The sequence below is a fragment of the Rhipicephalus sanguineus genome, unplaced genomic scaffold (assembly GCF_013339695.2).
Source record: "Rhipicephalus sanguineus isolate Rsan-2018 unplaced genomic scaffold, BIME_Rsan_1.4 Seq6606, whole genome shotgun sequence".
Taxonomy (NCBI): domain Eukaryota; kingdom Metazoa; phylum Arthropoda; class Arachnida; order Ixodida; family Ixodidae; genus Rhipicephalus; species Rhipicephalus sanguineus.
Genome location: NW_023615714.1, coordinates 1 through 27,996, shown reverse-complemented (window position 1 = coordinate 27,996; position 27,996 = coordinate 1). Strand labels below are relative to the sequence as shown.

Genomic DNA, 27,996 nt, shown 5'->3' with positions numbered 1-27,996 from the left:
TTGTAAACGTCAATACGAGGTTTAAGGATTACGGTTTACCGTTGAAGTGAAAGGCAGTAGGTGGCGACATCTTGTGACAGTTTCTTGTATGAAAGAATGAGAGAGACGCACTTAATTTCTGTTTTACGCTGGTCTTATCGAAATAAGAGATCCACTTACATTCATGACTGCTCGCGTGTAACCTCTTCAGATACGTCGATGTGTTCTTCCCACGTATGATAGGGAACACAGATCCTGTCATTGCCTATTTGCGCTTTCCTTGCGCTGAGCCTCACAAGATGGCGCTACCAGTGCCTTTGTTCACATCCACGATTTTTCTTCCGTTAGCCTCCAAACGGTAACATTTAGTACGGACGTGCTGAAACTATGTAACATCGATGCAGACGCCTCACCACGAAGCGTCGAAGCGGGACTAGAATGCATATACAACTCCCTATAAAGCGTGCCGATAACTAAACACTATCATTCATTGCCATCGTCAGCGCTTTACAAAGGTTTCGTGTACAAAACAATAATAATAAAACGGAAGAAAACGAGTATGCTGGTATGCGCCTAGATACATAAAACAGTTCTAAACATCTTGACTAGGTTGGCATGCTGTCTCATTGAATTGACACCCTTGATTTTGTCGACAGAACAATGGTCGTGGCACTCACTGCAGGAATGGCTGAAGTAAGGCTGTTTAAGAAAGCAGCTTATTCGTCAGGAAGTCGAAAGCATATATAAGCATCGAGGCCGGAGGCCAATGTGCTTGATTATGTATAATGTAATTATGCAGTTCACCGTGGGCCCTTGAGGTGGAATGAATAATATTAATGAAGTTTTAACGGTATAATAGCACTTTTTTCTTGTTTTTATAAAGCGAATATTATGTGTTAAATGTGCAAATGTGTGTTAAGTGTATTGCACTCTAATGCGAAAGCGGGTCACGCAACAATAATCGTCACCTGGCTCGCTTGAACTTCCTTTCTCTAAAATTGCTCGCTCTCTACTTTCCTATGGATAATAATAATAATAATAATAATAATAATAATAATAATAATAATAATAATAATAATAATAATAATAATAATAATAATAATAATAATAATGTCACGGGTATGGAAAGGTCACTCTGGCACGGGCGCCGCATTGATACCGGATGGATGAAGACGACGACGACGTTGCTGCTGTGGGGCAGAGCCTGGAGCTGCCTTTGACCTGCGTTCCTGTGCACTGTGTGCAGTGTTAGCTTGACCAGTGCTTGCCGAATAAATAATCCCCGTAACAACAATAATAATAATAATAATTGTTGTTGTTTAACGTCCCAAAACCACAATATGATTATGAGGGACGCCGTAATCGAGGGCTCCGGAAATTTCGACCACCAAGGATGCCCTGTTACGATGATTACCGCATGCTGTTCCTAACCAGGAAGTACCGGGATTGTGGTGATAACTCAAGAAAATCATGCGAGATAGATGGCGATTATTGTTGCGTGACCGATAAACTCTTCGAATACGCCATTTTTAGCGTAGAAAAAAAAAGAAAAGAAAAACGCGAATCGAAGAAGAAAGAACTCGGCTCACGGCGCTTGGATCGCATCTGTGTTTTATGAATTAGCTAACAAAGCTGCTGTTTTTACGAAAAGAATGACTATACCACCGAATACCGTCCGCTGATGATGCAAAACGAGGGAATTTTTTTTTTAATTAGAAGATGAAGGTCGGATCAACGTTTTAGATACAACAGATGAAACCACGCAGCCAAAATTTCTGAGTCGATTAAAGCACTTACGAGGAGACAATCATATCGAAACAATATCATCACTACTTAGCATAATCAACAGGTAGAACTGCGTGATGGTACATACAACAGTTGGAAGGTTTGCAGAAGAAAGAGTGGTCACTAGCCTATATTGTTTGACAACGGTACTAAAATGTATTTTACTGTCCCTACACTTTGAGTAAGCATATAGTCGGATACAACCGAATAATGAATATAAGCTCCGCCCACAGGCAACGCCGTTCAACGCAAAAGTAATTTGCGTACATGCACCAACCAATCACGCTCGCTCATTTTCGCGACGTCATGAACTTTTGCGTGCTGAAGATAGCCGAGATAGTCGAATTTTTTCACACAGAGACATGTCACTGGTTTTACGAGTAGACGAACTTGAACGTCCTGACAAATTTTATTAGACGTTCTGACAGTACTCGGGCAAACGTAATATTACTCAGAAAAGACAAACTTAATTACGTCTAGTATTTGCATAAGTACTTGCGGTTCGACCGCAAACTATCTGGTACAGCTGTTACAGACGTGACGGACAAGCGCACCGTGGTTTTGAGAGTGGAGCTTATATTTATTCTTTGGTAACCGACTATAATATCGTATTCATCTCGGGAAATAATTACTTCAGCGCATCTGGTGGTGCGTAAAACGAATGACGGATGGACATTGTTGAAAAGAAAGCAACGGAAAACCCGAAGGAGTCTCGAAAATAGAAGCAATCGAAGTATGTGTAATATCTAAACTGAAGCCTGCCTTGACCTTATTAGAAAGTAGAATCGGACGTAAAGACAAAGCGATAAACGGTAGCAGATGATTAATGCAAGGCGGACACTGACTGAATCAAGCTTCCTACCGGTGCAGTGAGAAAATACCATGATATGTGGCAGAAATAGTGTTTAATTACGAAAAGTGCGAGCGTATAAAATATTAAATTACACGCTCGCAGCTACCTTTCATCGATGTACACGCTCCTTCACACATTTAATTGCACTAGGGTCAATAATGGGATTGCTTTACTGGGGAAGTTACCCTTAACGTGACTCTTTCTTTGTAGCATCTAGAGGCTAGGCAATGTGGTGTGGAATAGCAGCGGTGGTAGTGGTGGTTGAGTTGTGGAGAGGAGGTTTAGTGGGTAGATGTGGTGGCGGCAAAAATGGTAATGGTATTAGTAACATGCAGCAAATAGTTGGTACCAGGTGTGACAAGTGGACGCGTAAGTTATGCTCAAGGTGATTGCACGGAGTGTTGGATCAGCCTAGTTTCCTTTATGATTGGCGTGTTTAAGGTAAAAAGTAAGAGATAAAGCAAGGGCAGCGATGATAGTTGATAAGCAACCGCGAGGTGAAATTGTCGAAGTGTTGTTATTTTGTGGCTGTCATAAAAAAATAAAATAGTACCAACTCTCAACATTCACGTCCGTGGTGTAGAACGCTCATCAGGAAGGATGAAAAAGGAAATAATACACGTTTGCAATTATTGCCTAAACTCAGGACTTTGTTTATCGTCAACGTAGATGGTGCAAAACGTCCACGTACGAACTGCTGGCTGAGCTGTTCTGTTTGTCCAACTCGATGCACAAACTCAACCGATCTATTCCGGGGATAATTGCACGCTTCAATGAAGTCACGCCAGTGCGACGTCTTATTGGAGCAACAAAGTTAAGGCGGGCTTGCTTATTTGATCAACGCACGTCGTCTGGAATATCGCCATAATTGGTCAATCGAAAACGCGTTCCCGCCATATCACTGACCGATAATATCTGACCTCGGTCGGCACGGCTAAAGTATAAAAAGATCTGACGTGATCGCGGGTCCTTGGACAAAGACTTGGGACTTGTTTTCAACAGCGCCAACGTATTACACTATCTTCTGGGATCCATTATTTACAGAAGCAGCCAGACGTTTACGACCAGGCCTAACAAAATCATCGTCAAGTTCCACGCTGTCTGATTTCCTCATCATTGCAAAGCATCCGTTGCAGTTCCGTTCTCGATGTTCGCTTGCCATGGGGCGATAGGGACGCTGTACCGCCAGTTACAGGGTGACAACCATGGCTTCATCCATGCTCCTACCGCAGCTTTCCGCAAATTATAGCTTACCTCTCTCGGGGGCTTTAATTAACAACCGCTTCAGTTATCGTGTAACCTTTGCCACTCTTATGTGTCCAGAGGTGCAAATAAACGGGACAGCATGTCACACCTTTCAATGCGCGCGACATAAAAAACGAAGCAACAGTTCGAGAGGTGCACGCACACGCCGCTAGCTAGGCAGGAACGGCTCGATCCAGCCGCGCACCATGTTGCCAACGTCGACGCTGCAGTCGAGTACGAAGGCGTGCCGGAAGCCTCGGTCGCAGAGGCGCACGTCCGCCTCGGGGAACGTCCTGCGCAGGTTGTCGTAGTACTCGACGGGGCTCCAGTGGTCGTTCTGGCCGTAGTACACGACCAGCTTGTCCGCGTGCCGCCCGATGGTGGCGTCGTCCCGTTCGCGCACGTTCTGTATGATGTCGCGCGTGAACACGAAGCAGGCCATGAGGCACTCCGGCCGGAAGTAGTTCTGCGCGCCGCTCAGCGACGTCCGGTGCGGCGTTGTGCACGAGGTGGCGAGGTAGATGTAGAAGCGGATGAGCATGTTCTGCACAGTGCGCGGTAGGAACCGCAGCGCGGACAGCGAGGCCACGGTCAGAGGCCGCAGGTAGGTGACCAGGGGGTTGATGATGCTCACGCGGGGACACGAGTCCAGGCTCTCGATGGCCGGAAAAAGCAGGAACGCCTTGAGCACCTGCGAACAATGCGCTCCCACGAATGAGCCGTATTACACTTTCATACGCTATATGCTGGCTGATGCGCGATTTGAGGAAAAAAGAGATATGAAAACATCTGAGAGGGCGAATCAAACCATAGGAAAGCTTCGGGATTACTAAAGACCGTGATTACCAGGAGAAAGGCGAAACGCAGTAAGGAATAAGAAGGGCGTGTAGCCCCTATCGGCATTGATCTTTTCTTACGTGTATTTGTGCGAGCAACAATTATGTCCTTTGCCAAGCGCGAACAGTACGATGTACACGGAACATGGTCTACCGAAGTGCGCTTCGTGTAGCTAGGCTAAAAAGGAATTAAGTGCGACACTTCATCATCATAGTCTTCGTCGTCTTAATCATCATCAGACTTTTGAACTCTGGATTGATCTTGACCACTTGAATTCTTTAACATGCACTTAAATCTATGTACATACACGCGTGTTCTTGTATTTTGCGCCCATTGCAATGCGGACGTCGTGACTGGGAATCGAACCCGTGTCCTCGAGCTTAACAGCGCTACACCTTGCCTTCTAAGGGTTCCTGGAAGTTTTTCTTCCTTTTTTTATATGGAGAGGGTGGGAGGCGGTCTTATGATTCTCGTCAGCCGAATGTGATTAGCTGCGCGGCCTCCAACTTTTCCGACAAATTTGACAAGTTTCAGGACATTCAAAAAAAAAAAAATTCACAGCATATCCACGGGTGAATGATGAAGAGCTTGGGCGAAGCTCCAGAAGCAATCATGGCTACACCGTGAAATCTTCAGTGGTTTCGCCCAGCAGTAATCAAAACGATAGCCCAGTACATCATCAATGACGTGACAAACACTGTATATATTTATACAAGAAATTTTATTCATCGTAAATGGTAGCTAGACGTGGCTTCTGTTCCCCCTTCATTATAACGGCTTTATGGTCGGTGAAGTGATGGATCGGTGACGGGTCGTAGTGGGATGTTTGCAAAGACGAAGTAGTGGGCAGTTTGCAAAGGTGGTTACGCCGGACAACGGAGACGTGACAAGGTTAGACTAAGAGGAGCTTCGCCCCTAAAAAACCACTCCAGTATGACAATGAGTGCTAAATCGTTTAGCATTTAAGGAATTTAGCGATGCACCGCATTGTCATGTATGAGGCGCGTACAGCATGGAGCCAGGCTCTTCTATCGCACTTTCCTCTCGGCACCCTGCGCCACTTAGCAGCGTCACTGCGAATTCCGCGTGTATCTGGACATGCACTAAGGCAAGACAGTGTGAATATTGTGACTAGGGATAAATTTCAGCCTGCACCGGATAATTTTTAAGAGTACTTGCTTTTTCATTGAAGAGCTGTGCACCCCTAGCGGCACATACGCAGGGACTCATGCTGGCCCGACGTTTGGTTTAGAAACCAGTTGCCTCATCGAAGCAGCTCAATGCTCCATTCATTGGACCATGGACTACCCAGTGACCCAAGTCGAAGTGAAACGAGTTAAGTACGAACATACAAACAGACCAACTGGTTACAGTTCCCAAACAATGCTTTTGTGGACAGTCGTGTTGTGTGGACTCTCCTTTGGCGTGAACATTTATATTTTAGCACCGAGTCGTTCAGCACGTAAATAACCGTCCTTTCGCTTTTTTATCAGCAGTGATGTTTGTTGATAGGATTAAAGGGCCCCTAAAAACCAGCCAGAGGTTGAAAGTTAGTTGTGGTATTGCCGTTGTGCACGAGTCTACAACGAACACGTAGCCGTGAGAATTTTTCGAAACGGTGCCGTAATCGCGGAGTTACGCGCGTTTGATCACGACACAAAAGAGGCCCTCGCTTGTTTCGCTCTTTCCTTCGCTATGCTCTGTTCGTCGGCTCGTCTCTCCTACTGGCCGAGCTCTCCTCCTCACCGTGCGAGGAGGAAGAGCGGCGAGCACGCGTACCTGCGTACAGACAAACAGGTTCTTTTTGTGGATGACATGAGCAGACGAAAATGTTGACGTCACGGCGAACACTGAGGGGCTGAACATTGCCGAAAGGTCCGGAGAGGAGACGGGATTGTTTCTTGGAATTTGCGGGGTGCCCGCGGCTCACAGCGCTGCCACGTTTGTCATTGTTGATCGTGAGAGCATTCTGAACTCGATACGCGCGTTTACTTGATATGTTAAAAAAATTATCAGAGGTGGTTTAGGGGCCCTTTAAGGTAAAACTACCACGTACGATCGAGCCACACATGTGCACCAGTCTCTCTTCAAATGCACTTATTTTTTTAGAAGAAAACGCCAATGACACCAAAATTAGACCCACGAACTCTATAGAAATCCACATGTTTACCAAAACAGCCATCGCCATTTTGTGACCTGCAACGGTTAGATCACCTAAAATGGACAGATTTCTTTATATCGATTGATACCTTCATGAAGTCGTTACAACGTTTGCTAGTGTTGCGCAAAAGCCACTCTCACGAAGTAGTGGTAGCGGTCTCAGAGCGGCGTATAATATGTAAATTTTGTGCGCTTTAGACGCAGTACTGGCGGCAGTTCGCACAAGATCGATATGTTTTTTTTTTTCTGTGTTAAAACGTTCTGATCTTGATAGCTGACTTTTCTGAAATGTAGTACTTTTCTTTTTTAATTAAAAATATTGACAACGTAAGCTTTAAAGGGGTACTAACATGATTTTTCGAAGGCGACTTTACTCTGCCCATACAAATCTCCTGTATATAGACGGCTCTGAGCAAATGTGAAGCTCAGCAAATGCTGATAAGATATTTTATTTGGATATTAAATCCAATTTTCCATGGCGCACCTACCGACATCGACACTAGATTGACGTCAGGTTACAGTGCTAATTCTGGTGAGTTCACGCATCAGTCTGGCTAGTTGTGATGATGTCAGGCGCCGAACTTCCAAGATGGCCGCTTGTGCGTCACCAAAACATTCAAATGGCTGCTTGTGCGTCACTGACGGAACGGAGCCACGGTTCGGAGCGGCCGTGGAAACGTCACGATATCTTGCGCGAGCACGTGACGAGAAGCTCATACCGTGTTGTGACGTCAGGATACAGTGGGAACCGAAACTGGCTTTTAAAAACATACGGTAATTACTTTTTCAGGGTGCATTCGCACTTAGCACTACCTTTTCTAGACTCTTGAAGGATTCGTCTTTCAATAGGCGCAAGAAAACGACAACAGAAAATTTTCGTGTCAGTCAACGAAAGAAACTTTATCAAAATCAGTGCAGTGGATGATGAAGGAAATTATTTCTCAATTTCTGCGTACTCTGAGAAAAGCTCTAGAGGTAAACATTATTTTATTAGCAAAAACCTAACTTAACAATTAGGTGATCGCTCGGGACATAAATAACCCTGGGTACACTAAACGGTCAGCCTTGTGGTGATGAACATTATTTGCTTAAGTGCAGTGAACTTGAGAAGATCATCAATGTTTTTGTGAAGCACTCCAACGTTAGGCTCGCCACACGACAATGTAAATGATATCGTGTTTCCGCGTGGTCACTGGATATTCATGAAGGAGGTGTCGCGGCTACTTTTGAAGTTTTTAAACGTTACAGACCTCGCATGTGACAGGTGATGAGTGACACTTATGTTAGGGTGTGGTGTGGTGATATGAGGGGTCCGGCACAACACTCTACGTGGTATAGCTCATAGACCTCCGGCACGTGCATTGTTGCGCGTCACGCTGCTCGCTCCGTCTTGGTATAGCCTGCCCGCGCTTCGCTTTAAAGGCCAACTCCGGCGATTTTTTGGCCATGTCAAAGTAATGGTGCTTTCATGTTCCTGAGACGCTCCTGTTACGGGCCCGATAGCAGAAATACTCGGCAAATTGGAGAATAATTTTAAATAAGCAAAAAAGCGCAACACCGAAACCGAAACCCAACCGAGTGTACTGTCTACGTATGACGTAGACGTTGTTACGAACGAACCGGAAGTCGTGCAAGGCATGCCGGTCACGCCGGCGCGGAGTATGAAAACTGTGACAGCCGGGACGACCAGCGAAGCGCCGGCCAAACCAACGCTGTCTGTCGCCTTGTGCACAGCAGACGCTCGCTGTAGCGGCCTAAGCGCCGAAGTTAGCGGTGCCCTCGGCTGCGTCACTTCCGCCGCCTTGCCAACACTGACGTCACAGACGCAATGTTGCCAATAATTGTGGGAAGCCAGGAGGGCGTTTGCAGACAATCTTTAAAATTCGTTAAACCCCAGATATTATTATTATTATACAATCTTTAAAATTCATTTGCAAACAATCTGCGCATGTCTCAAGCCTGTAATTTGGCATAAATGACGGAAACGTGCAAAGGAACGTACCCAGCGAACTTCACTGAGATCCATCGACCTCGAAAAATCGCCGGAGTTGGCCTTTAAAAAGGACACTATTTAAACATAATCTGAAAGGAGGAAACCGGGCGGAGCAATTGCCTGGGAATGTCGCAAGGCTAGATCCACCGGCAAACTACAACATCTCGTCGTCACCATCATTGTCAGCCATAATGTGTACCCGCTCGTGACGTCCATACCGTGAGTTTGCAGCATGCGCGTACTTGATATTTTAGCAGTAAAGAAAAAACACTGTTAGGCAACTCACATTGAGGTCTGGGGCCCTCTTGAGTATCTCGAGGACCATGTGGCACCCGATGGAGTGCCCGACCAGGAAGAGCGGCGTTCCACTCGGAATGTACTGCTTGATGAAGGACATCTTGTGGCCGATCTGACCCTCGCAGGAGTACAGTGTCGGATGGTCTGCGGACACGACAACGTATACGCTTCACTTAGCACACGTTTATGCTTACGTCATTGTTATACCGGTGTGACACGGGCACTTTTGAAACGCGATCAGGGCCGATCCATATTGCCTCGATCCGGATGACGTGCTGCTACACAGTCACTTTTAATCGCGATCAGGTCCGATCGAGATCAATACGCTCACAATCAGCACATCGCGGTCTGGCTCCCAGATCGCGATTTGGATGATTTCTGCGCCAGACTCGATCCTGATTATTTTGGAATGTCCTCATCACAGGAAGTAGCACGGGCCAACGGGACTAAAGACCGACAGGACTTTGCGCTGCCTAACAACATGAGCGTTTGCTTCGTGGGAACAAATCGTTTCTGCTAAAACATCCTAAAAGTCCTGTCTGTATTGCTAATTGCTCCGTTTGCCTGCGCTGTTTCCTGTGATGAAGCCATGCAACAAGCTCAAGTTGATACCCTTTTAAACTTTGAAATGTGTTTCAGCGACTGTTGTTGAATGCGACCAAGAAAGCCGATTCGGATCGGATCTGATCGCGATCGAGGTGCTCGTGTGAGAGCGGTATTATTGCTTATGTAAATACATAGAAACACCACAAGAAAGAGAACTAAGCAGGCTGTGATGTCTCCTAAATTGTCATCACGCCCACCCGCTTCAAGAAGGAGCAGGATAGGAAAAAGAAAGAACTGAGGAGGAAAATACAGAAACAAGAGAGGGAGGGGAAGGTACAGCACCACGTATCACATCACACGCAGATTACGAGCATTAGAGACGCCTGTCTAGTCCAGTGGCTGACAAGAATTCTTTGTATCTATATAAGCCGTCTGCAAACAGCGTATCTTTTTCAAGGTTCAATATTTCGTACGCGCCGAGTTTCATAACGCCCTCATAACAAACACACACACAGACATGCTCGCTCGCTCACTCACCACTCACTCACTCACTCACTCACTCACTCACTCACCATCACTCACTCACTCACTCACTCACTCACTCACTCACCTCACTCACTCACTCACCCACTCACTCTCACTCACTCACTCACTCACTCACTCACTCCTCACTCACTCACTCACTCACTCACTCACTCACTCACTCACTCACTCACCACTCACTCACTCACTCACTCACTCACTCAGAATAACAGAGAGCTGAGCTAGTTGGTAATTGGATATTGTAAGTGCACGCAAAATTTGATGAATGCGCAGTGTTGTACCGCATAGAAATGAAGAAACGCGCCTGATGATTGAAGCATGGCAGATCGAGAATAGTGGTAGCGCATGCGTGAGCCAACCGTCGATTACTTGCATAGAGATGAAATCACATGCCTTAACAGTATCTTCCACGTAGACCGACACGCGTGCCGGATTGATAGGTCGCCTGTTGCATGGGCCATACGCCTTCTTTTTCGTGCCCTCTTCTTTTCAGCCGTTGTGCGTCTCTTCAGTTTAGTCCGGCGTTTGTGGTGTCCTGACTTCTTTCTTGTGTCCGTGTTTGCACGCCCTGTCTTTTTAGAATAATCACTCACTCACTCACTCACTCCCACAGAGGCACGAACGCTGGCATTCTGCGTTCAGGGAGAAGGTGAGTTGGTAAAATGGGAAGTTCACTTCCGGGAAACACTCAAATCACTCCGGTCGAAGAGCTTTTAAAACTTCTGAGGCTAAAACCAAGATCTATTTTGGTGCCATACCATGTCTTTTGAATGCATTTGGATTGAAACAACGTGGCTTACAAAGAAGTCGAAATAAAGCGTATCTCACAGGCGAGAGACACAGGCGAGAGACACAGGCGAAAGACATAAAGAAATCTCACAGGCGAGAGACAACTGAAGGGACGTGTAAATGTCTCCGAGCAAAGCTTCCCAGCAAAGAGTTCCTGCACAACGTTTTGCCAGACCCGACAGCGTTTGCATACGACTTGCCTGTCGGAGCTGAGTCAACCTACCCCCTGCCTTCGGGCTGACTCAGCCAGCCTTGCACTCACTCTGCCTTACTCGCCAGCGCTAAGCTTACGTAATGTGGTGCAATGTAGCAGTTGCACAGGAGAAGGTACTCCAGACTGTCTTCTGGTTTCCTACTAATATATTAGATTGCGCCACATTACATTACACCAACTGGCTATGCACGAACTATGCACGAACATAGTTAGGGTGCTATAGCGTTAATATGATCTAGCGGCATGGAGAACCTGGGCAAGGGGCGCCAGGACGCGATTCCCCGACGCAATTACAGCGCCGCTATAGAGGAGAGATGCATCATTCACCGCGGCATATCATCTCCAAATAAGATGACAGTGCGCTCAAAACCGTACACTTGGCGACATGATGGCCATGCGTGTTTCTCTGACTCAACTGGGCAGGGTTCTAGCTTACTTCTTATACGCTTACTACAGCTTCCACGCAAAGCACCACTAGGTTTTCACCTTTATTTCTCGTTTGCGAACACGAACCTTCGTGTACTAAGGACACAGTTCTTGTCTGTTGGCCGGATGCGTCAGTTAACTGCACCACGAGCATGCTAGCAAATGTCACGGAGTAGCTAGTTCGTTCACATTATATCGAGTAGTGAAACGAACATCTGCGGTTAAATTACTTTGTGGAGCCGCTGCACGCGTCCTCATACCAGCGTCGCCACGGCCACGTCACGGCCATGAAGAATTCCGCCCGTCTCCTGCGGCTCAAGCAGGACATGACCCCGCGATTAGCTTCGCAATTAGTGTCACAGACTAAATCTCAAACACGCGGCCCGCGGCTCGCGGCCCGCACATGACTGTCTTGGTCCATTTTTCTCTTTATTTTCTTAATGTGTATGTCCAGAAGGACGCAGACATGACTGGTCTGACGCATTACTTTCTTGAGGCAACCATGTGGTCACCATGTGTTGAAACATAACCGTGGGAAAAAAACCATATATTTCAGAATCGGCGTCCAGATTCCACTCAAATCCGGGCTCCGAATCCTCTCCAGAAATGTCTAATATATGAGATATGGGAATGGCTTCCTTTACATTTCAAATATTTCAAATGGCAAGGTTAGCTGACAGCTTGTTCAAGCTCCTGGCTTTTTCCCTTTTGCCTAAGCACCGACAACAGCCTCCTCTCCCGACCCTCCCTGGCGCACATCTACCGCCAGTTCTTCCTAACTTGCAAGATTTACAAAGCCATGTACCGTACGTCTAAGTGCATAGCCACGCACCTTTCAGCAGACAATATGCGAACGCGACACGCCTTTCTCTTTCCGCTAGTCCCTCCGGCATAAGTGAGCGGGGGCCCGTTTTACCAGGTGCTGAAAAAGCGTTAGGAAAAACATGGCTACCTAAAACGAGCGTTAGCAATGAGATTCGTCGGTGCCGTTTCAAAGGGTGTTGGCATTTAGCAAGGAAGAGAAAAATCTAGGGAGCAAGGAAGAGAAAAAAATATGGCTGATCCCTCCATCATAGAAATTGGCATAACACGAAAGTAAAACTTGTCGTCCCGGAAGTAACTGATTGTTTATAGTGCATTGATATGTGAGAGTTTGTACAATATCTATTGCTGTTTGATCAGATATAGCACCGCTTGATGTGGACGCACCCACGTCTAGAGGTGTGCACGGGCTCCGGGTAGCCGAAAGCCCGAGCCCGACCCGGCCCGCGGGCCGGGCTCGGGCGGGCCGACGTATTTTCACCTCGGGCCCGGGCCGGGCTCGAGCTACTTGGAGTTTTATCGGACCGGGCTCGGGCCCGGCGCAAAGCCCGACTCAAGCCCGAAATATAGAGAATGAGCGGGAATTGTTTTTTCAGCACGCATGCAGCGCCTTTTCCGCGACCGCCCTTTACCGCTTTTCCTTTCCATTCGCTACTTTAAACAAAGGGGGAGCAGGTAAAGCACTGCCTGTGTTGCACTCCGACAACAGAGAAGTAACACCACCTGAGCTAGTGACGGCGCCACGCGACTGTTCGCGTTAGATTTAAGGCCAAATCCCATATGAGTGAAAATGCGCGTGACAGCGACCCGACGTAGATCGCCTTCGGGCAAGCTGACGCTTGCATGGGCATACACCATACACGTGACGGCTTTGGCGAGCGAACTTCATTGTTGCTGGCATGAGGCCGTCTACTTGTAATTTGTAATCTGTGTAATACAGACTGTTCGTCGTGTGTCATTTGATCATATTCGATATGCTCAATGAAATGCCAAATTACCGGAAAACTATGTTTTGTTTTGTCAGCGAACCTTCAAAAAGCCGGGCCGGGCCGGGCCGGGCCCGGGATTGTGCTTTCGTACATCGGGCCGGGCCGGGCGGGCTCGCAGCCCTATGCCGTCGGGCTCGGGCGGGCCTTCGACAAAGTCAGCGGGCCCGGGCCGGGCTCGGGCTCGGAAATACGGCCCGTGCACAGCTCTACCCACGTCTACGCCTAGTAGCACATCACCGTCCCTACGACTAACGCCCATGATCATAATTTATCCTTGAGGTCGGTGAAGTTGTTAACATACTTGGACACCGCATATGGTGAATTCCGCGCAAAGATGGCATCAACAAGCACATAGTAATAGGGAGCTACATGACCGGTGGTCATGTAGGCTGCCTACATAGTAAACACTGATACTCGATAAGCACGCCTTCAAAGCATCGTGAAACGCGAAGAGAAACGCGCGTCGTGTCTTCCTTCTAGCCTGGCCGTTAATTCTCACAGGGCGAGCGGGGAACGCGGTGCGACAGCGAGGCGAGCGTCTGAGAGCTATTTTTAAATATGGATGGATGCTATCAGCGAGGCTTGGGCTAAAGCAGACACCTCGCGGTGTGTGGAAAGCGTTGACGAAATTACGCTTATCCCATTGGAAACGCGCCGAGTGGGGCCTCGTTGCAACGGCGCGTTGCCGGAGCTAATTGCCGATATGCCACGCATTACTTCGCTCTACCGCGCCCAGACGGCGACTCCACCCCGCCAACCAAGGCACTGCGAGAGGAAAGTGTGAAAGATAAAAGGCGCGTTCGTGTAGCCTCCTTTATGTGTTGGCAGTAGCCCAGTGGGCTAAACTCCCGCCAGCCATTCTCGCGGGCCGAAAGGTCATGGGTTCGACTCCTGTCAATGATACGCTTTCTTAGATTTTTTTTCTTTGCCATGTGATGGCGTTCATTTTGCTGACGTATTTCCGTGACGGAAATACGTCATGAAGATCTTGGTGGACCCCGGCATAAAACACTTTCGCGTTAAAAAATCTAAGGACTTTAGTTCAAGCCACCTACCTCCCACGTACTCTCCCCTCCCGCGTCGACCAGCGTCCACTGGTCGCCTGAGCCCGGCGGGCGGTACAGGCCAGAGCGTTCCTGGAATAAGGGACCCTCCCACCTTTACTAAAAACCCTTTTTTTCAGTAAAAACCCTCTCTCTCTCCCTCAAATTTATATTTCTCCTCTCCCTCTCTTTCAATTGCTTCAAGATGAACCCTTCATTTGTGGCCACGGTGCATACATTCTCACACCCTGGGTGTGGCAAACGCAGCTGGGCTGTTCCCGCCGCTTCGCTCCGGCGTCGCCGTCTGTGCGAGGCAGGTGTTGCGGTTGGAGGCCGGTCTAATTTCTCGAGCGTGAAACGAGCTCCGTAGAAGGTGCAGACTAACCCCCGTATTCAGAAACGCTCCTTCACTTGCATAGAGTTTCCTACAATACTTACTAGAGGGAACTCTGGCGCTAGTGTCTATGGGAGCTGCAACGCATGACGCTTCAGCCAGCGTGGGATGATGGGTAGTACACAAATTTGTCTAAACTTCGTACTTTCGGCTCCGTTTGGCTCTGCGTCGGCTGCATCCGCTTTGTCGCAAAACGAATTTCAGTAAAAGTCAGCAGTTTCACTTCGCCACCTTATCTTCTTTAGGCTCACCGATTCAAATCTGGTCACGAAGTTCACAACGATCCATTCTTTTATCCGAAAGAAAACCAAAACATAGCAATAAACAAAGCCACAAGTACGTTTGAAGCCGCAAGCACGAAGACTAGGCAAATTTGTGTACTACCCATCATTCCCATGGTAGCTGAACGATCGCAGCGCCAGAGTCCCCTCTAGTTAATTTTAGGAAACTCTATGTTCACTTGAACTTGACCTGCCACCGCCTTCAACGCGTTTCGAACGCGCTGCCTTTAGGCTGTGCCAAGGCAGCACAAACGCGTTTCGAACGCGCTGCCCAAGGCGGTGGCAAGTCAAGTTCAAGTCGAGGAGCGTTTCTGAATACGGGGTTAGAAAAGCAGTCATTTCTGCAGACAGGCAGCTTCGTCGCCATCACTCGTGCAAGCGGTTCCACCGCAGTGATGCGCGGCCGTCTTCGTCGCTCCGAGTGAAAGCGGATCAAGCCGGATCGTGAGTCAGTGCAGCAAGTGCCGCGCTTCATCATTCTATAGGCACGACGCTATAGTAACAGAACAGGCCTCGGTCGTCGCATACACGCCCCGAACCAGCGCGCAGCCAAGGCCGCCAGAGTGATGAATTAAACGTCTGCCGCTCGGGGCCCGCGTGCAGGAGCGCGGCACAAGAACTGCGAACGGAATCAATCGCCTGTTGCGACGGTTATGGTTTCGTAATCGACAGATTCACGCAGGGACGGCGTCGGTGTAGTACACACGCTGCAAATGCGACGTCACGTATACGGTTGCTCATTGCCATATACGTGACGCTTGCAGCTTGCATTGTAAGGTCCGCGTGTCGAGAACGGGGGGGATAGTTGTGTCTGAACCCCAGAAGGCGGCTTCCAAGAAGCCAGCCTCGGAGTCGAGGACGAAGCGCGGGGACAAAAGAACACTTTCCAGCTGCCCATAACCGTTCGGACAAAAAGACGCGCCCTATTGACAATCGGTTTAACGACCAACGCAGCGGCCCGCAGCCCCGCGGGGGGTCCGCGAAGCGGTGCGAAGGAAGCTAAGACTGTGACACCGTAAATCTCGCATAGGATCCGTGGACGCCTGTCGACGGAGACGAGATGTCGCCGAGGACGGTGCACGTGGCACAGATAAATCTCGCAAAGTGTCTGTTAAAAGCCTGTCAGCGGATGCGAGATGTTTCCGAGGAGGGACGGCATGGCTCGGCTAGTTAACCGGCCGCACAGTGTATGAACACGAGCAGGGTAACTGAACGGCGCCACCATCGTGTATGTTTTTCTGAGTGCACTTCTGAGAATGTCGTTTGCCGGACGTCTTCCACGTCTCTCTCTCAGGCTGGTGGCTCAAAAGGCTTCAGAGAGAGAGGGGGGGTGGAGGCCTCCGGCAGACCAATTTACGGGTGGCCCAATAAGCGGGCTGAGTTGTTTTGATTTGCCGTGGGGAGAATTGGGAGGAGCAATCAGGGGGTTAAAACCTGGCTCCCGGCTCCTCACGGAGGTTCTTGTCGCAGGAGCGGTGCTATGCACTTGTCGGCTCTGCCGAGTTATATTGCGAAAGTTCCAATGTACATAGCTGCCATGTAACCTTGTAATATACCCCTGTATATAAATATCGAGTTGTTTGCAAAGAAGGAGTCGTCTCCATCCTTGAGAAGAGGTGAACAACCCCGATATGAGGCAAGGCAGCTACGGCCAACCTTCCACTCCCTTCTGCAACTGACAGCGGCTACGCAGCTGAGAGAGCTCTGCTCTGGAATCAAGAGGGAGTGGGGAGAAGGTTGGGAAGTTACTGGCGCAGTCGAGGACAGGATCGAGACAACGACGAACAAGGGACGCTCTGCGTACCAAGGAGATCGTCGTGCTGCGGAGGAGACGCAGGAAGAAGGCCAAGACGTTAAGCGTCAGGCTGAAGCAACGAGGAAGCAAGCCACCGAACCAAAGGAGGCGGCGGTCCGGTAACCATCGACCCAAGTAGGCGGTCCGGCGACACCTCAGGCGACGGCGAGGGTCTGGCGACGGCAAGACGTGACAACAGCGAGCGGCGCCTTCACAAGTGGTGAGTCATCTGGTGTTTTTTCACCTCAGTGGTACCGCTGCCTGAATTTTGTGTGTTATGGACACGAGGTCGCTCATTTGAACCCCGACAGGCGTTTCGCCAGCGATGAGGCGTGGGTCAGGGTCGGAAGACGAGGGTGTCCAAGGAAACCCACAAGTGGTTTGTCGCGCCGGGAGAGACAGGGAAAATGAGCGTTTCGGAGAACTCACGCCAGAGCGCAGGCTGGAGGGTTGCGGGCTGAGATGGAAGAAACTATTGCAAGTCATCAGCGGTAGCGCTCGAGACAGCGAGCTCGCGTACGGCAGGCAGGATCGATGTGGTGAGCTGAGACGCTATTCAAAGGTGCTCACTGGAGTGCTTCCTAAATTTCCAACCGAGGCTGAAGCACCGGTGTGGTTTGAGTCGGTCGAGAGCGCCTTAGAAGCTTATGAGTGCCGAGGGAGTTTTGGGGACAACTTGTTTTCCCGTTAGTGGCGGAAAAAGTTCAGTTTTTGTCCACACGACTTAGCCCGGCAGAGCACAGAAACTATCAGAAAGTCAAGGAGACAGTTCTTGACGAACTTAAACTGTCGGCAGGTGAATACCTCAAAAGGTTCTTGGGGTCAGGAAAGGCGGGCAAACGAAGGCTGGAGACCATTTGCAACGCGCCTTGAGAGCTACCTGCACTTTTACTTGACGCGAGGGGGTGTCTCGACGTTCGAACGGTTAGTCGAGTTATTGGTCGCTGACCAATTAAAGAGAAATCTGTCAGAGGAGGCACTGAGGTACGTGACACTCCAAGAAGGTAGACAGTGGGTTAATGCGCCGGAGCTAGCCGCGTCGCTGCGCACGTTCGAAGAAGTGCAGGGGATGAAACAGCGCGGCGAAGCAGAAGGTGTCGGAGTCGCAGAGCGCGAGCATTTCCAAACTGGACACACAGCCAAGTTCGCGTGGCGGTGCGAGGAGTCCAGGCGCGGAGACGAAAAGCCTAAGCTTAGGGCTGTTTACGCATGCGGTGCTGCGGGGCATCAAAGTGGAATTGCCCGAGCGACAGCAACAACGCCAGAGGTTTCGGGTGCTAAGAGCGAAGCTTAGCCGCACGGGGTTGGTGGGAGAGCCTGTGGCCGCACACAGTGAGCTTATTCCCGTGTCTCTCGACTGCAAGGATATGCGTATCGGAGCAGTCCTGGACACGGGAGCGGAGATTACTGTGTTGCGGGAGAGAGCGCGATCCCACCTGAGATGGTGCACTCACACGAACAATTAACTTAACATCTGCGTTTGGCGAAAAAGTGCAGGCAAAGCTCGCGGTGGTTCCGTTAGCGATGTCCAGTGAATGCGGCGTTTTGCGCTGACGTGAAGGGAACGGTCCCCGTGCTTTGCGCGCTGACTGACCGGCTGACAGCGCGAGCCGATTGCCTGCTGTCAAAAAAGCGTGGAAATCGCTGAAGGAGGAGTGGCGCTTCAGAGAGGACATCGAAAAGCGCAGAGCAAATAGGACGACACACAGCTGACGCCCGTTAGCGGCCCGTTGCCCACAGGGAAAGTACGGAAGCTAGATGTCGAGAGCCCTGTTCTTGAAAGCTCAGGGGGAAATCGCGACAATGGAGGGGGTAGTCACCCAGGCAGTCGCGAGGAGCGGGGACGACGAGGGCCCTCAGGGTAGCCGCGCGTCGCCCGGTGAAACACAAGCGGCGGGCAAGAAGGAGACAAGCGCGTCGGAGGGATGTCGCGAAAAAGAGCAGGCCGGCTCAACGCTGCAGATAACCGGGGCGGGACAGGACGGCATTGTTGAGCGACCCCGCGAGCGCTCGTGTTTTGTGCGGGTGCCAACAGGGCCCCGAAATCTAGTGCAAGTGAGTAAGTTGCGCGCGCGTTGCCCGAGAAGCGAATTAGAAGGCGTCTTGTTCGATGAGAGAGGTGCGGCTAGCGATGTAGCATGTGCGCCGATGCCGGCAACAGCGCAGGTCGGAAAACGGAAGCGCGGGGGGGGGGGCGCTCGGCGGTGAACCCAACGTGACTTCAGTGAGACAAAGCGAAGATGTTGTGCGGGCGAGTTTTACCCGAAAGAGCGAGTACTTGAGAGGGGAGACGACAGGGCAAGTAGACCAGCTTCTCGAGTTGGGGGAATGCAGTGTGACGCGTCCATCAGTACGCGACTTGGGGCGCATTGTAGGTTTCAGTTGTCATGCACCTGACCCTGAGAAATGTGCGGTGAGCAAAGGGTTGAGTTCGCCGGCCGCAGAAACGGAGCCCCGGGACGTACTAGGTTTGTGTGGACACTACCTAAGCTACGGGCAAAATTACGCGGAAGTAGCTAGGCCGCCCACTGAACTGACGGGAGGGCGAGTTCCGAACCGAATTCCGGGTACCGCAGGGGCTGAGGGGGTGTCTCGACGGCACGGAACCGCACTGTGTGAGACAGCGTCATTGATAAGATCAGATCTCGAAAAGCCATATTGGCTCTTCAGAAACGTGTTTCGCAGCCGCCCACTGAGGCCTGCCTGTCGCAACGCGCGGAGAACGGCGCTGAGACGCTCGGTCGCGTTTGAGCGTCACGGGGTTTCTCCAACGCAAGCCCGCGAGACCGTTGCAGTCAGGCTGGGATTCGACGAAGTTCAGTTCTCTGAGCTCTTCTGACGCGATATATGACGTGGCCTGCATGGCCAACCAACCCACTATCATCCCGCTGAACGACCGAACACATTGTCAAGGGCACCCAAGGCGGGCGGCTGGGGGGGATATGGCAGCGGTGCCTCAGGGGCCTGATAAGACGCCGAGAGGGACTAGGCACGTGGTAGGACACTCGATGTAATACGGCCGTAACACTTTCACTATCCGGATACTAAGGGGTGAGGAGTGACGTGCGGAAACACTGAGACATTTGATGAACACTATGTGTTGAAGTGTGCGTGTTTCAGTGGCTACAAGTGTATGTTATTTGTTTTTTTTTTTGTGATTTCCCAAGCATTCGCAAGTTTTCTTGTTGTTTTGATTTGCTTGTGTTATTGATTTTACTCGTGTATTCAGTGACCTCCGGTCATTGTGGGTTTGTTTGTTTAGCATTTTATGATGGCGTCCATCCCCCGCGGGGCCCGGAGCCACTGACCACATGGGAGGAATGGGAGACCCTGCTGCGCTCGCACGCCAAGCAGAAGATCGCCACTGACCGGGCCGCCCACGTAGAACTGCATGAACTCATACTAGCGCAGTGCGTGCGGGACCCTGGGACGCGGCCCAAATCCCTTGGCCAATAAAGTTTTACCTCCTCCTGTGGCGTTCAGAGAAACAGCGAAGTGCGGCCGCGGGCTCGGGTGACGTTTTAGCGCCGTCCCTTTTTTTTTTTTGTTGTTATTCACGTAGCTACATTGGAGCGCGTACGTGAATCTTAGGAAGGAGGCGTGTAAGGTCCGGCGTGTCGAGAACGGGGGGGATAGTTGTGTCTGAACCCCAGAAGGCGGCTTCCAAGAAGCCAGCCTCGGAGTCCGAGGACGAAGCGCGGGGACAAAAGAACACTTTCCAGCTGCCCATAACCGTTCGGACAAAAAGACGCGCCCTATTGACAATCGGTTTAACGACCAACGCAGCGGCCCGCAGCCCCGCGGGGGGTCCGCGAAGCGGTGCGAAGGAAGCTAAGACTGTGACACCGTAAATCTCGCATAGGATCCGTGGACGCCTGTCGACGGAGACGAGATGTCGCCGAGGACGGTGCACGTGGCACAGATAAATCTCGCAAAGTGTCTGTTAAAAGCCTGTCAGCGGATGCGAGATGTTTCCGAGGAGGGGACGGCATGGCTCGGCTAGTTAACCGGCCGCACAGTGTATGAACACGAGCAGGGTAACTGAACGGCGCCACCATCGTGTATGTTTTTCTGAGTGCACTTCTGAGAATGTCGTTTGCCGGACGTCTTCCACGTCTCTCTCTCAGGCTGGTGGCTCAAAGGCTTCAGAGAGAGAGGGGGGTGGAGGCCTCCGGCAGACCAATTTACGGGTGGCCCAATAAGCGGGCTGAGTTGTTTTGATTTGCCGTGGGGAGAATTGGGAGGAGCAATCAGGGGGTTAAAACCTGGCTCCCGGCTCCTCACGGAGGTTCTTGTCGCAGGAGCGGTGCTATGCACTTGTCGGCTCTGCCGAGTTATATTGCGAAAGTTCCAATGTACATAGCTGCCATGTAACCTTGTATATATACCCTGTATATAAATATCGAGTTGTTTTGCAAAGAAAGGAGTCGTCTCCATCCTTGAGAAGTGTGAACAACCACGATATGAGGCAAGGCAGCTACGGCCAACCTTCCACTCCCTTCTGCAACTGACAGCGGCTACGCAGCTGAGAGAGCTCTGCTCTGGAATCAAGAGGGAGTGGGGAGAAGGTGTGGGAAGTTACTTGCATATACGGCCGCACTTTGCGCAATTATGCAACGATAGCGAACCTCGCGGCCAACCAAAATAGCGGGAACTGGAACGACATGGAAGGCTTGAAAGACAGGAAGGGCGCCGCTACGTTCACATTTACCTAATTTCCCGTGGAGACGCACACCCATCAATACAGAAGCATTGACACGCGAACAGGAAAAAAAAAAGGCCATGTATGGACACCTGTGGCGCTCAATCACATGATATTGCAACGTGTAGCCGGCTTCAAAACGTAGTCCTAGGCGCACGTTTGGAACTCTGAATTAAGCCAGCGTCACAAATTCTGCTGAAGAACCTGAAAAGCGAATTCAACGTATTGGAGGTTTCGCCGATATTGTTCACGCTAGAATTTCTGCTCTTTGAATACAGTACACGAGTCCATATGGGTCATTAAAGTCATGGTACCTATATCGCAGAAATAAAGTGTATTTCGGTTCCTCAAGGCGATGCGCGTGTTACACCGTTTCAGTTTCATGAAAAAGCGCGAATGGACGTTACAAAATAAACATTTTCAAGCAAGGAGAATATGCATTACTGACACATAATTAAAAAAATACAAAACGAGCATGTATATGTAAAACACTTTCTATTTTACACCTCCATTTCACAATTTTCTAACTGACACCTTGACACCCACTAATTGACAACTTGAACAACAAAGCCACATGTAATAACCGAGTATGTGGGCTTTGAATGGTGTAACACGGGCCGCTTTTAAAATGTAATGTAAGAAGTGTTACTACTTCGATGGAATGCAGAATTAGTTGTAGGTTACGGAGTCGCAAACTTATATTACAATACTCAACGTGCTTCGAAATTCGCGCAAGATTTTTTTAAATTTGGCTGCATCACTAAAAATTCTGTGAGCATAAACGATCACAATCTCAGTTTTTTTTTTTTTTTAATGACAACACATTTAGTGGCATTCAGGGATTTGAAAGTGTCATTAAGGGTAGTAACGAGTGAACAAAATAATAGCATAGTAAGAGTAATTTCAAACCATTTTTTTTTCCTTCATATGGCTCGAGATGGTTGATTAAAGAAAGAATTAAAAAGAACCGTATTTAATTTTGCCCCTAAACACCAGCAAGGTAAATCAGTTTGACACCATCAATTTATAAACAAAATTTCTCAGATTATAGGGTTCTTTTCCTCGTGGAAAAAGTTCTCAAAATTTTCCAAGCCAAATATCTCGGTTTCCTTAAAATGCACGCAATACTTCGTTGCCAATCATAGCCATTGAAAGTGCTGCCAGAATCCACGTCGCTGCTGGGGAACTAATGGGTAGTGTCACCGCTCGCGTTTCGTTTCCATTTGTAGCTTTCTTTTGACCCCACCACGTATGCTCTCATTAAAAGAGGGATCAATTTTCTATTTAACGAGCCCATTATTTCAAGAGCGTTGTTTATACGGATCAACATATAATCCACAGTCTCCAATTTCCCTTTCATAGGGACATCCGCCTCTTCAGAGTAAAGCGCGTAGTAAAACTGCCTTATATAACGAGGTTGCGTGCAGTAAAATCGAAGCTGGTGTACCTTGGCTGCGCAAATTCTGTCGTGATAGTTCTTTGAAAAGCATTTCGCATCAGCTTAAACGTACGGCTCGTTAGCATCGGTTATTTTTTCATCAGAAAGCTGCACGGCCACCAACACAAAATAGAAGAAGTTGAACGTTATTATCTAGATAGCCATGAATTAAGGTTGCCGAGCCCTGTGGCAGTCTCTATGCACTGCACCTAAAAAAGCCAATTTTGTTTCCACTGTGCAGCGAAACGCTACCTGGCGCCAACCGTCTATGCACGCTACGTGCACTCCTGAATATTGTGCAGAGACCAGCTTCGAAAAGTTCTCGCAGAAATACTCCTTGCATGTAAAAGCTGCGATTTCCCGTATATTAGATCGCTCTATTTTTCCCCCTTCCACGCATGCCATCAAAACGGGATAGTTTGTATGCTGTGGAATACATAATTCTCACCATCACGTTTATGAGCGTTCGTACCTTTCGACACTGCTTATGGCAAGCAGCGCGTACTGGGATAAAAGCGGAAAAGGCAGTTCCTGTGTCCATTTGTGTCACCTGTTATAGCTTGCTATATACTATTCGTCATATATATATCGACGAGTCCGTGTTAATTTCACTACTTTGACCAACGAGACCACACTGACTTCAACGTTGAGTATCTGCCTTTATGACAAACAGAGCATATTCCATGCCATAAAAGCTTTGAAAAAGCGGTCCTGTGTCCATTTGCGTCACCTGTTCCAGCTTGCTTAATTCGTGGTGTGTTGTGTGTGTGTGTGTGGTGGTGTGTGTGTGTGGTGTGTGTGTGTGTGTGTGTGTTTGTGTGTGTGCGTTTGGTGTGTGTTTGTGTGTGTGTGTGTGTGTGTGTTGTGTGTGTGTGTGTGTGTGTGTGTGTGTGTGTGTGTGTGTGTTTTGTGGTTTGTGTGGTGTGTGTGTGTGTGTGTGTGTGTGTGTGTGTGTGTGTGTGGTGTGTGTGTGTGTGGGTGTGTGTGTGTGTGTGTGTGTGTGTGTGTGTGTGTGTGTGTGGTGTGTGTTGTGTGTGTGTGTGTGTGTGTGTGTGTGTGTGTGTGTGTGTGTGTGTGTGTGTGTGTGTGTGTGTGTGTGTGTGTGTGTGTGTGTGTGTGTGTGTTGTCCGAAGAAGCTGGACCGCCAGCCGAAACTGTTAGGGTAAAATAAATATTTGTTTTGTTTCCTATGTTGTAGTACTAAGATTTTCACAAATTTTACTACGGAAGCTAGAAGTTCTCTTATCCTATATATATATATATATATATATATATATATATATATATATATATATATATATATATATATATATATATATATATATATATATCGACTAGTCCTTGTTAATTTCACTACTTTGACCAACGAGACCACCACCTGACCTTCTACGTTGGGTATCTGCATGGGCTTGGGGGGGCCACGTGACCGGCGTGCGAGACTCCCCAGACGATGACCTTGCCTTGAGGCCCTCGAAAATCTCTCGCTATGAACTCGGCGTAGAACTCGATCGAGCCGGTTGCCGTGCAGAGGAGAAAAGCGATTCCTTATGACGCACCGCTGCGCTTATGTCATGACATACATCCGGGCAAGATGCCTATGCGCACTGCGGAAAAGCGTGTACGACGTGTTTCGATCGCGCTTATTACGTTAGCGGATTTCCGCTTCATGCGGTTTGATCGCGGGTTCAGACAGTTAATTTATTATCGCTTTTAGTCTATGTGTGTGTGTGGGGGGGGGGGGGGGGGGGTAGAGGAGAAATCTAAACTTCGCAAACTTTTATTATATTTTTCCTGAAATATTGTCGCCTTGGGCTGTTCAGGTAAACCTTTAGCTTGGTGTATATCGGTCCATAATCTTGGAAAGCACACTCAGTTTAACGCACACGTCTCGACGCGACAGCAAGATGTGTCTTCAGCAGTCATGCCCCGGACATCGACTGTCCGTATCAGACGCATCTCATGGACCACAGCCGGCATCAACAAGATCTAGTGACGCTGCCTGAAAGCTGTTTGTCATCATATTCAACTAAACTACCGGTCTACAACTCTCGGCCTCATATGTCAAGAATAAGCCCGAATTTGCACGTGCACAATACGATTTCTTTTGCTGTGCAAGCATTCGAATAGAAAAAAAAAATACTTTGAGGCACAATAATAGCAGCAACTTCATGGAAACTTATTAGCCTTTCGAGCTGTTTATTTGATAACAGGGTAACCAACATGAGGAGAACGTAGCTTTCACTCCGCTCTATAGTTGATAACGGATTTCCTGGGCTGTCCTACCTGGGCTCATCATGAACAGTTTCGAAGCTGAATCTCGCCAGTAGGCGCCATAGACACATCCTCAGTTTTCCGTGATTTCTAACAACGGCTCGCGGCACGTACCCGTGTCGGCAATATCACCACGCCACACGCTGAGCTGCAGCGACGCACGTCTCTGTTACGGATTTCGAAAAAAAGTCGTTACCATGCTTGCGAGCGTATACAGATCGTTTCGTTGAACACACATCAAATGCCTATTATATTCAGCGCGTATTGTTTCGTCCCTCGGTCTCGTTTTTGCTCAAGTATCGGCATTTCGTCGTAAAAGAGTTCAGGGGGTTTCCTCATTTGTCGAAAAACCAGCGCAGGTGCGCTGCGATGCAGCAACAGTTTTCTATACATGCTAGAAGCGCTCACTGCGGATGTTCCCGCCTAGCCGAAGGTTAACGTTCCCGGCGTCGTGCACGTTTTCGTGTATTTGTGCGCGGCTTCAGACACTGTTTCAGTCTACAGTTACGCTCATAGAATGTGCAACAAGGGAGCGCGGGCCTCACGTGCTCAAAGACTGTGCATGACTTCAAGTTGGCCCTCCATTTCCATAACTATATGTCATTATCTTATTTGAACGAAGGAAGGGCATCAGAGGGCACGTTTCTTTCTTTGACGCAACCTTAATGAAAAACCAGCAGAAAACGAAGCCAAGGAAGGTATAGGGGATGTCGTTAATTGTACTGTTTTAAGTGCATTGTAGTTATTGTAATATAGATGTGAAGAAAGTAAAGTGGACCAAAAGACAACTTGCCGCCGGCAGGACCGAACCTGCAACCTTCGGATACGCGCCCGATGCTCTTATAACATACTCGCCGTCATGGCAACGGGCGGCACTGACTAACACTCCCAGGTTTCAGCATATAAATACCCGATAACGTGGACGAGGGGACGACCGGCCGCCGCCGTATAGCTCCATTGGCGGAAAGCGTCGAGCGCGTAATCCGAAGGTTGCAGGTTCGGTCCCTGCCGGCGGCAAGTTGTCTTTTCGCCCACTTTACTTTCTTCACATCTATATTTACAATAAATACAATGCGCTTTAAACTGTAACAAAACGGAAACTTGGGCCAGTTGGTTGTTGGTTGGACCAGTTGGACCAGTTTGGTTCTCTGTCCGTGTGTGTGGTTGCGCTGCCGGTAAACATGAATGCGCGCTTAAAACAGTACAATTAACGACATCCCCTATACCTTCCTTGGCTTCGTTTTCTGCTGGTTTTCATGTCTTATCTGAAATCATCCCCAGTGCATTTAGATATATAATTACGGTAGGATGGCTTGGGCGCCGTATTTAACATCGGGAGACAACATATGCCGTTTGACATTCCTGACGAGTCGTGGTCAACGTTAGAATGACGAATTCGCCGCAAATATATGAAGCTTGTAAATTCAACAATTTGCCACGGGGGCCGTCAGAGACATGATTGCACCAACTCACGCTTGGCGCCGATATTCGCATCCCAAGAGGAAGCTCGAAGGGTGTGATAAGTCGTGAGCAGTGCTAAAATAGCATTTCTAGAGCGAGAATTCAACAATGTTGGTCTAGACAGGTCGTTCCGTGAGCCGCGCACATACGCGATTGCGGATCATTGACTTGGAAGCCATATCTGTTCCTTTCGAAGACATCCTTATGTTCACGATGTGGCGTTACAAACTTCTGAAGATAGCATTGTCGGAGGCGGCATTGAACAATATTGATCTTGACGTGTACCGATTAGTCGAGCTCTTAGCAACTCAAGATTACCATTGACGCAGCGACAATCGGTAATATTTTGCGTTGATTATTGAAGCGTGCTGCGATGTCTCAGAGCGGGGAGTCTAATCGTACAAGCAAGCTTGTTGCAGTGGTGTACAGCGCTCGTAATGAACCTAACAATACAGGAAATTGGGCTAAGGCAAAAATTATGAGTAACCCCTCCAGACTGGACTGATGTGGCGGATAACTAAAGACTTCACAGTATCCATGATTGGCGAGACGAAATACCAAGGCAAAGGCTGGCTTCACCAGAAGAACGACTGAAAATTAACAAGCTTCTTCGAGGGCATCATCAGAATAGAATTTCAAACTGCCTGGAACGTTCGTTGTGTTAGAAACGTACCCGTGATAATACAACACACCGTCCAGCATACGCGAGGAAGCACCCAATTTTGCACAAGCGCCCAGTATTACCACATCCGAAACTTCGGAATTCTGAAAATTATTAAGCCCCCCATGCCCACCCCCAAGTGCCAGCTTTGGAGAGGGGGGGGGGGGCTTCAGTAAATTCGTGACTTAGTATTCGTGCGACCGTTTATGGTACTCTGGGGGCTCAGATATCGGAGCGAAATTCGAGAACAGAGAAATTCGGCATTCATTTTGTCCAGCAACCAGTCTTTCTTTTTCACTCCAGCTGAATTAAAACAGAGGCGTGAAAGTATGCTCTGGCTGCGTAACTCAATTAGCGCTGCGTTCAGGTTACTTGTACACATGGGGGCCGCAAACCGTTAAGCGCAATGTTTGTAACAAAAGTATGCAAAATGATTATGACTCTTTCATAACCGACTCATCGCCTTTTTGAC

The 27,996-nt window shown here is 48.8% G+C and overlaps 1 protein-coding gene across 1 annotated transcript; it reads right to left on the bottom strand.

Moving 5' to 3' along the window:
- Nucleotides 1-5: 5 nt before the first annotated feature.
- On the bottom strand, nt 6-24,675 carry LOC119378045 (lipid droplet-associated hydrolase-like; the record flags this gene model as incomplete). Its single annotated transcript, XM_037647292.2, is given in 4 exon segments — nt 6-4,553; nt 9,139-9,293; nt 24,515-24,550; nt 24,553-24,675. Coding segments are annotated over 4 exon segments (836 nt in total), but the record flags the coding sequence as incomplete, so codon positions are not given.
- Between the last annotated feature and the right edge of the window lie 3,321 nt (nt 24,676-27,996).